At 41.8% G+C, this 10983-nt stretch overlaps 1 protein-coding gene across 1 annotated transcript; it reads right to left on the bottom strand.

Moving 5' to 3' along the window:
• Positions 1-4564: 4564 nt before the first annotated feature.
• On the bottom strand, positions 4565-9107 carry LOC104953372 (CAAX prenyl protease 2-like; the record flags this gene model as incomplete). The annotated part of the gene is made up of 3 exons (XM_010780310.1): positions 4565-7325; positions 8156-8218; positions 9036-9107. Coding segments are annotated over 3 exons (365 nt in total), but the record flags the coding sequence as incomplete, so codon positions are not given.
• Positions 9108-10983: the final 1876 nt, after the last annotated feature.

Here is a 10983-nt window from a genome sequence, read left to right as displayed (position 1 = left end):
TCTGGGATTTTTGCTCACCGTTCTTGTGATCATTTTGACCCCACGGGGTGAGATCTTGCGTGGAGCCCCAGATCGAGGGAGATTATCAGTGGTCTTGTATGTCTTCCATTTTCTAATAATTGCTCCCACAGTTGATTTCTTCACACCAAGCTGCTTACCTATTGCAGATTCAGTCTTCCCAGCCTGGTGCAGGTCTACAATTTTGTTTCTGGTGTCCTTTGACAGCTCTTTGGTCTTGACCATAGAGGAGTTTGGAGTGTGACTGTTTGAGGTTGTGGACAGGTGTCTTTTATACTGATAACGAGTTCAAACAGGTGCCATTAATACAGTTAACAAGTGGAGGACAGAGGAGGCTCTTAAAGAAGAAGTTACAGGTCTGTGAGAGCCAGAAATCTTGTTTGTTTGTAGGTGACCAAATACTTATTTTCTACCATAATTTGCAAATAAATTCTTTAAAAATCAGACAATGTAATTTTCTGCATCTTTTTTTTCTCATTCTGTCTCTCATAGTTGAAGTGTACCTAGGAGGAAAATTACAGGCCTCTCTCATCTTTTTAAGTGGGAGAACTTGCACAATTGGTGGCTGACTAAGTACTTTTTTCCCCACTGTATATGATATAATGTGGTGGGGACCTAAATGGCACCGAATGCTAGGAATGACCCCCTTATAATTACAAAGCTGTTGTTTAGCATGTTCACCATTTTAGTTTTGTACGTCAGTAAATGTTCTTTGTCATAGATATTTCAAACTATATATTTTTTCCTGACATTGCATTAGAGCCACGCTGCTAAAAAAGGTGGCGCTATATTCCTTACAAACAAATCTACTTTTAAGTTATAAGGATATTTATTAAATTAGTTTCTAGGAGAGTGGGTTGAAAAAGTGGTGTATATTCCCACAAATAACTTTCTGATTTGCTGAATTGGCATATACTGTACTATACTGTACGGTAATAAGGTAATGGAGAGGCCATAAAGATGGAAAACAAATTTAGATCATAGGGTCAAAATATGACAAAGCCTGGTCATAAATGATTGTGAGCAAAATACATGCTCATTAGAAGGACATTTTAGGGAAACACTAGTTCACCATTCAACCAAAGCGATGCTGTAAAATAAAATTTCCTCTTTCTGCCTCATTATAAGCAAACAGAATCTTGGCATGTGAGATGAGTTATGAACACACTCTTGAGAGAAATACAAAACAGCATGAGCCTTAGTCTGGCCAGGAGTGCTGTAGTTATAATATAAAACATTAACTTGGCTCCACTGCATCATCCCAACACATGTTAGTGTAGCTGCCAGGTGCCACATTTGAGTTAGAATAATTGTCAGACAAGTTCATAACATATGCTTAAATCCCATGTAATATTGTGGTCTTTTGTGGTAGACAGAGGTGATTTAATTTTCTCCAGTCTAATGTATGTTATTCATAGTGTTCCCACAACACATCTGAACTCAGTTTGACCTATTATTAAAGATGACATCTTTCTTCTAAATGAGCTGCTGTCGTCAAAGTCGATACAGAGTAGGATTTACAGAGGAAACCGTTTCTCTCCTCCTTTTTGTACATCCTTTAGAGAAATTGCATTCCTTTTCCTTGCACTCAGATCCTAATCCTTCTACCCCTCATTTACGAGTCTTGGACTACCGTTTTATCCTCCACTCCCACCACAGTACCACAGAGATATGCCTCTGTGACCCAACCGCCAACCATCCTGCTTAAAAAATCCAGCTGTTTCCCTTTGCCTTTTTAAGTCCCTCTTCGCTCCATTCATGAATAGGCATCCTCTTCGCTTTGAGAAACTGTCTGTGGGTGGATAGCATTTAAGACAATGAATTGTTTTCTCCAAGTCACTCAATGCACAGGACCCATATCCAGCTGTGTTTCCTCAAGCATGATACACTTCACTTGTTAAACACGGTCATTAGTTAGTCAACACTTCTTGGGCTGCCTGGCGAGGAATTAGTGATGACAGTCTCTCCTTCATGCTCCCTCCCACAAACCCAGAGCCTCCCACCATGAGTGTTTGCAGCTCTCTGCCTGCTCTGTTCATGGGAAAGTCCCGGTGCTGGTGAAGTTATGACCAGGGTGAAGGATTATGCTGGAATGGCTAAATATCATTAATACTTGCATAACTCTCAAAGAGCACTATAACTGCTTTCTGAAGTGAAATCAGTACATTTCTAAATGTCTTTACTGTGCGTTAAATACATTGTAAAGCCTGCAATATTTTTATTGTGTTCTTAAAACATTATAAAGGAGTCTTATAATAGTCTTTCCTGGAAAGCACGAGGGCTATTCCAAAGCCATTTTCTCTCTGTTGATACTTAAACACAGCTCATAATACAAGGGAAAATATGATCAGGGTTTGGAAATGAATTGAAATGCGTCTGAGGTGTTCTGTGGACATGAAATCACATGCTGCACTCCCAGAAGGGGAGTGTCTGTCTTTGTGACATTGAGACAACCCAGGACCTCTATAGATCAAACACAGTCTGCTCAAAATAAGCAATGTGGAGGTGACCCCTTCCACCATTTATGTAAGCAAAGCTGAGGAATGCTTGTTATCAAAATTACCTCCAATTTGCTCGAGTTCATTATTTCATTTAAAAACAACGTGTGATAAAAGCTTAAACCAGCCAGGAGTTGTTGCAGTTGCTTGACTTCATAAGGGTTGCATGCAGGATAATAGTTCATGTCGTAATGTGATACTTTTTTCTGTGAAGCTGCTGGGTTAAAATATCTTGTCTCTGCCCCACACACATTTCATGTACATACAGCACACCATACACACTGTATGTATTTAAAGTCACTGAAGCTCCGTACACACCAGTGTTTCTCCTTGGAGTTTCATTTCAGGAATGCAAATGCCTTGGGCCCAGACACTCAGTGATTTATCTCCTTATTTATCTTTGCACACATCTGCCTGTGCCCTTGTGTCTGCCTGTTGCTCATTCCTCCCTTCTTTCAGCCAGCATGTCTCCCATGGGACCCGGGAGTCCCCCACTTGCCCCTCTCTGCCCCTTACACACACGCCTTGCATGCATGCATATAGACAGGACATGCACGTGCAGACGGAGGGTGAGAACATTCAGCTGCGCTCACTTTTGTGCTGCTTTACCCTCACCTTGCTACTGTCAGTAATAATCCAGTCTGTCCACAGCCATGCCCAGAGGTCTCTGCACTTAGATCATTAACAATCTGCACGCTGTCTCTGCTTGGTTCACAACACTGTGCTGGTGCATTACTGGAAGCCATAGAAAGTGACCTGATACCCACACTTGCTTTCTGTCAACAAAGATTACACTCAGAAGAGCGCAATGGGAGTTCCGGGCAGACCAACCTGCTGCTTTATGTCTCATGCGGACAAATAGAGTATGAGCAGGACGGGGCTTTGTTTTTCTTGTCAGAAGCAGGTATGAATAACAGCAGGGCCTGCCACAACACCCCCCGAGTGAAGTTTCATATCTTCACAGCATTGCCATAAAGTAAACACCAGTATGTTTCCTGACATGTCTTGCTGCTCATTCAGACGTCCCCTGTCCTCTCGTGCAATGCCCTACACCTTTCTCTTAAAGTGCCCCACATTCTGCCTTGATTTCACATTTCCACGTGCAGGCTTGTCTCGGGCCCTGCAGAGAAACCACCGCCTGGTGTGAGGTCAGGTGTTATTTATCACAGCCGTCTGCGCGGGGAGTTGACATTCGTACAGGCATTCTGCTCTGCTATCGTAATTGACTCTCCTTGTCTTTTCGAGGACACCAACAGCTATAACTATGTCAGTGCGCCTCTCAGCTATATATTACCCATCTCACAGAGGAAGACAACTGGTGAGTTATCATTCTGCATCAGCTAAACACAAGATGGGCGACACGGCTGGCCACTGGGAAATGGCAGGATTTCTCAAAGCCAATAGAAATCTCAGCCAGATTCAATTTTAGCCTCTCTAGTAATCCTTGTTTTGTCCTTTCTTTTTTCTTTCCTTCTTTTTTCCCCCTTCTTTTGTGCTTTGTCCAAAATGGTCAAGTAATATAAGTAATAACATAATAGAAAACCCAGTACTTGGGATGAACTATGAGTGGGCTGTTTTCAAAAGAAATTGAAAAAGAAGTTGTGGAGAATCAAATATATGAATTGGGTGCTTATCAGGCTAGCCCAGTTGAATTATTATAGTCCCGGGTGCAGCCACTTTAAAAGAAAAAATAACCAACTTTTCTGATAGGAATGACATTTGTGGGGCAAAGGCGGCATGCCCATTTTCAGAGGTCATCGGGAGGCAAACACTTATTAATGTTTACCTGCATGACAATCAGGTAAACAGGTCATGGTAATGATTCATTCAAGGTTGGCAAGGTTATAGGCCATGTGTGCTCAAAAGCCTGTTGGGTCAAAGCAGGTTGAAGCTGGTGCTAAAAGAGTGAGTGTAATTGTTCTAGGACAGCAATCTTTGACCTGTGATGTGTGAATTTAGTAGACTGAAAGCTCTGGATCCTATTGGAAAACAGCAGAGGCACACACACACACACACACACACACACACACACACACACACACACACACACACACACACACACACACACACACACACACACACACACACACTCTCTGTTTTTTTGGATTTGACTGAAGAGAAAGTTGAATTTGTGTTGGTTTGTGCGACCAAGGATGGGAATAAAGTTTGTGTACTGTACACCAAAAAGCAGCTAGTTTGCTTTTTAGTGTCGGCAGTCTGCTGGGTAACACATTTTACATTTTCAAAACGTTCTGGCCACACAGATCTAAGAACTAGCATTTAAAGCACAGTTGCATCAGAACATCATCGTTTAAACTGTTATTTTGATGTGTTAGAACACAACTTTCTAAAGTGTTTTCAAACATGTCCAGACAGAAACTACTTTCTAACAGCGTTAACAATCTGCTACAGTACGGGGAGTTTAACTGCTTTATGATTCATATGGAAAAGGGAAGTCCTTCTGGGGGCTAAATCTGCCCCAGAGTTTGATTGACAGGTTTCAGGAGCCAAAGAAAACTGCATTAAAGAGTTGAACTCAACAAGGCAAAAGCAAACTCTACTTGTGGAATGTCTCACCTTCCAGAGGACATAAGTACAACTTCCTGGTATTCAAAACCAGTCTTGTGTTTGTGGCTCACACAGAGTATGTTTCAGTCAATATGGACAGTGAACCCATCACCAACAGAACAACAACTACCAGCACTGAAACATGCATATAAATAACATTTATAGCCAACACTGACCCATCCAGCCTCTCTACGGCAGCAGAGAGCCGCTGTCTGATTTGTCTGGACAGGTAAGAAATGACACGGTTAAGAACGAGTGTGTACAATTAAAACAGCTAACGGTGATCTCCTACATTCCTGAACTCCAGTGCAGCTACAGCAGGCTGTTTGACAATCATTCAGAGAGGAATCCAACCAGGAGAGGATCCAACATGTCTATGAGCCTCTTTGAACCACAATGCAGTGCAGCAACAACGATTTTGTAAGGGCTGTGACTCTGGAAAAAAATGATATATTCAAGTCTCGCTCAAGAGATGTTCAAAGAATGTAAGGATAATTCAGGTTTATCAAACCTTGATAAGAGTTCTGTACGGGCTAAACAAGCCCAATCTTTCAGATTCAACTAAACCCAACTACTACTGCCCAATTTAAAACCTAAACCTTAGGCACCCAAATTATCCAAACCCGTCTAAAAACCCTAAACCTTTTCAAAACTCAACGGGCAGCAGGACTCTACAACCAAGGTCTTACTTTCATCGTTTTTGCCATCATGTATCTATTTGAACCACGAACAGTCAGATGATCTGATGGCTCAGGAACAAACCAGAAGAATATCTGGATCAATATAATGCTTTTTTCCAGCAGCTTAGATCCATGCTGAATAACAGGGTGGCAGGAACCCTTCAATAGCATACTGAATTGTTCAAAGACTCAGCAGCTGAAGCCCTCGTGTATACAGAAATCTAGCAGAAGTCCAGTAGCTCACAGGTTAACCAGGAAGTGGATTGATTATGGGTGATCATTTTACGGTTCCCATCCTAATTCCCTCAAATTCAAGGACCCAACACGGCATTAGTTGAGACACGGATCAAGGTTCATCACTGCCCCAACTGAGATTTTAAAAAGTGAGAACTAGCAAGCCTCAGCTCAAACAAGTAAATATGGATATGAATATACCTCAACTTTCGCCTTTACATGTTTTACTGTTCCCTAGGAATGTTCTATACACCTGCCCTTCGCTGTTATTTACCTTTGTTTCTAAATCTCTGCATTAACTTGGTCAATTTATAAGTGATGGAAATGGATTGTGAAAATAAGACCACGTTGTAATAAACAAGAATGATCCTTTCAAAAGACGGGCTCAGGCTGATAAGCTAGTTGTCAGCAGTGTGAATAGTATGGGCCTCCACCACAAGCTGACGGATGCTAACCTGCATATGTTGGGACATTTGCACAATTAGCAAAAGTTGCATTCATTTGCATTCATTAGCATTATAGCCTATGTGGACAATAGTGAACAATGGCTTGGATCATTTTCAGGATCAAAAATGGCAGTTTCAACCAGAAATTGTCCCAAAATATATCAAAATCAGTCCACAGAGTACACATATTGGCATTTTGTGCAAATTGCCCAACATATGCAAGTTATCATCCTGCAGTTTCTATGTGCTGGAGACCCCTACTATACATTTTAACATAGAAGTTTGGGGTACTCATCATTTCTGGTTTCACTCGGATCCTACGAGCTGGCAAACGGACTACGAGGGGAAGATTCATATTTAAAATTGAATATTATGATCGTCACAAACAGAGGAGATCCATCAGTACGAGAGGATCTGAGGGGGAAGTGTCCTTCAGTGTTAGCGCTACATTAAGATCAGGGACAGAGACTACAGTAACACACAGTGCCAGGGTCCCAGCAACATGAACCCCCCCTTCTCAGAAGAGCTTCAGCTGACTCATATTTAATGAATATGCACCGACGTATCAGGAGGCCATAGACCACATATTTCCCGACTCTCCATGGCAGCTCAACCCTCACCTTAACTGTAAACTGGGGGGGGGGGCAGGAATCAGGAGAGGCAGAGGGAGCTGGGGGAGGAGGTGAGGGTGCACACGGGGGTGGGCAGGCCGTAGTAGGCGGGGTCAGTGAAGGGGAAGAGGAAGAGGAAGAAGAGGATCACCCCCATCAGGTAGGAGGAGAGGACGGTGAGGCGGTGAGGGTGCTCCATCGCCGTACTGATGGCGGGGAAACCCATGTAGTTACAGAAGGAGTGGCAGAGCACCGGGCCAATCAGGTGACCTACAACAGGAAGAGGAAATGTCAATGTGGAGATTCACTTCCTGAAGCGGGGGGGGAAGTAAGTGAACACTTTGGAATAATGTCTTCTAAAATATGGTCTGATCTTCACCTAAGTTACATGAATCAACAAACACCATCTGATTTTACTAATAGCACACAAAGTATGGTTTGCTCTTGTCCATACTGAATTTCAAAGAAGGTTGGAAAAGGTATGTAAACCCCTAGACTTCAACAAAAGCTAATCAAGTTTTAGCGTTAGCACATTGTGTTTGTCTGTCATTGTGACTTCAATGAAGACCAGGTCACATTTTAGGACAAATTCATGCATAAAACCAGTCAGTTTTATAGATCCTTGTTTCACAGTAGGAGTTATGAAATATACAAATGATCAGTATAGAGGTGAAGTAACCTTTTAATTCAGACTAACTGTAGCCATAGCTTTGGACTACTACGGGAGTCCATTTTTTTGTATCTATTATTTACATTTCATAATGCAGAGCACTTATGATTGTCTGCTTATAAAAGTACCATCGACCCAATATACCTAAAAGATATTTTTAAAAACTAATTTGAAACAAATGTTGATCGATACTCAATGTCATTCCTAATGATAAATGTCATGTCCCAAGACGGTCTTCATGCTTTTGCAGAATATTATCTTCCCTTGTATTAACAAGTGACTTAGTAATCCACGGGCCTGGGTGTGAAGAAGTAAAATATGAAGATCTGTATTGCCGTCCAAAAGTGTCATAAAGCCAGTAGGGTATAAATAAAGACACTTAAGAATATGGAGAATGTTGTTCTTAGGAACGGATGTGAAAGCTCCTGACCTGTTCTGATGAAGATGAAGGCGGTGTAGGCCCCGAACACGGCTGTGTAGGAGAACTGGAACACTGCAGAGGAACAGAAGCATGGGTCAGCATCAGTCATAGTATCATACACTGACAGGACATTACAGCAGAGGTGGAAGAAGTAAGACATAGTACTTAAGTAAAAGGAGAATCACTACAGTGTCAAAGTATAAGTATACTTAAGTTCCAAAAGCAAAAGTACTTATTGTACGTAATGTCTTCTTTCAGAATCGTATACATTAAATGACTGGGTTATTATTATTCATGCATTAATGTGTTCATCACAGCTGGTAAAGGTGCAGCTAGTTTAATAACTTTGTATACTGCTGCTGGATATCTTAACCTTTAATTATATGTCATAGTTGATATATTACTTTATTTATATATTATGTCTTTGTTTATAATCCGAATATGTAAAGTAACTAAATAAACGTAGTGGAGTAAAAAGTACAATGTTGGCTTCTAAAATGTAGTGGAGTAAAAGTATAAAGTAGCATAAAATAGAAATACTCAAGAAAAGTACAAGTACCTCAAAATTGTTCTTAAGTACATTACTTTAGTAAATATATAGATAGACAGACAGATCATTTATTTATCCCAAATTGGGAAATTATGTAGTTACAGCAGCAGTGTGTTCAGGCATTACAATCTAACCATCTTTATAGGTGAAAGAAACAGCTGCAAGTATATACACATATCTACAGTTGAAAGAACATGAACCACAAAGACTGCGATATATAAAATGTATAGATAAGTTAAGACATTTCTATAAAAGACCCATGTACAGTATTAAAGTAACGTAGATGTAAATGTACTATACAGTAATACAGTCCACCAGTGATTAAGCCCTAGAGCCCACCTGCAGAGAGGAAGATCCCGGACAGCGTCCCCTGTCTGAACCTCAGCAGCTCGATCACATGGTGGAAGTGAGCTGAGGAGAGACCGTAAAGATATAGGAAAGCAGCAACATGAGCATCAAATGGTTGGGTTTGTATAAGCCATGAATCTGCTGCGTTCATGTCCTTATTGGATTCAAAACTATACGTCAAAACAAATAAAAGAAACAACATCAACAAACAAATAAAGACACAACATCACAATAGGCGCGTTCACACCGGAGTACTTTTCCCCGTAACTGGAATTTTGCGTTGACACCAAAAAGAGAACTTAGTTCCGAGAACTTTTACCCCCATGTTTAGTGCCTGCTAGAGAGGTGGTACTTTCCTGGGGTGAAAAAAGTACCAATTTCGATTGGCTGGGCGAATTGCAAACCGCGCCCCGTAAAACTCTGAAAAGTTTTGTGAAGCCGCCATTGTATTTGCTGGCATTATTAGCGTTAGCCCAGCGCACAAACGCAGAGAGACTAACTTATGGCAACACAAAAGAAAACATGGGAGCTTGGAGATGAAAAGGTGTCGGGCGGTCTGGAGATTTACTCAGAAGGCTTCAGTAGAAGCTGCTGGGAGTCCCAGCAGCTTCTACTGAAGCCAGTCCCCAACTCCGGGGACTTCCGGCCGGGGACTTCGGGTGGCAGTAAACGCCGTGAAGTTGTTTGCGGCCTGCCAGTAAACCCAAAGCAGAAGAAGAAGAAGTGACGTCAGCGGCTCATTTGCGTAATCTTCCCTCAGGGAAAAGTACTCTGGTGTGAACGCGATTGGTACTTAGTGCCATGGGGTTATAAGTGCCGGGGCACTAAGTAAGGCAAAGTACTTGGTGTGAAAGCGGCTATAAGCATAAACACAACTTTTTATTTTGTATTTTCAGATTATAGATACAGTAGACAGTAGTGCTGTTAATCTGTCTGTATCTATCCCACAGAGGTCAAGTGATCAAGCTGTATCATCATGTATATCATTACAAGTATATCAGTCAGGTTATGTTGTGAAATGAAACAAACAAGAAACATGCACTTATGAGGGATTTCTGACGTTTGCATTGCCACAAACTGGATAATCCTGCTGTCAACAGTTTGTTAAACGCAAGAGCCACTTTCTGAGTTCGTCACTGTTTGGAGCAGATTAGTAGAGGGTAGTGGATCTCATATGGCCTGGTCAGAGGCCATCATTGAAGGGCTTAAGGGATTAATGTTGTCTCGCGCTCTCGTCTCTCCAATATTCAATCAAACTCTGTGCTGTGAGAGCGCATACAGAACAATTTGTACAAACATGTCTTATCACTGTAGTTTAACAATACCATCTATTTGCTCAAGTCTGTACAAGAACATATTATGTACTTGTACCAGATGGTTTGCTTAAGGATTTCCCTGACTGCTGTTTAGCACTAGTTTTACAACACAGTGTAATGCTGTGCAGTGTAAAGCTATGGCAATTGAGTGGTGATGTAGTAGTGTCCATGGGCTTGAGGAGGATGGGTCAAAGGCTAAATCCCCGCTTAAAGACACCGCAGTGAGCCTTTTCTATCAACAGACAGGCCATTTCAGTATGTGTTGGATAAGATGTAATTTCCCATCTGCTTTATGGCTATTTCTGATCCCTGGGCTCTTGTCAGCAAACTCCTCAGGACAGATATCATCAGTAATATAAGGAGGACTCTGGCAATACTTAGGGCCTTAAAAGGCCCTTCACTTCCCTCAGTCATGTGGATGGCTTAAGGAGTTTGAGAGCGCAGGTCACAAGTAAACGTTTCACAAACACTATCAAATAGCACAGATTTAAGTGGCTTAGGACAGCTTCCTCCCAGTGTGCGTGTGTGTGTGTGTGTGTGTGTGTGTGTGTGTGTGTGTGTGTGTGTGTGTGTGTGTGTGTGTGTGTGTGTGTGTGTGTGTGTGTGTGTGTGTGTGGGGGGGG

The sequence above is a fragment of the Notothenia coriiceps genome, unplaced genomic scaffold (assembly GCF_000735185.1).
Source record: "Notothenia coriiceps isolate Sejong01 unplaced genomic scaffold, NC01 NC01_scaffold00021585, whole genome shotgun sequence".
In the NCBI taxonomy this organism is placed as follows: Eukaryota; Metazoa; Chordata; class Actinopteri; order Perciformes; family Nototheniidae; genus Notothenia; species Notothenia coriiceps.
This window is presented reverse-complemented; position numbering and strand designations above follow the sequence as displayed.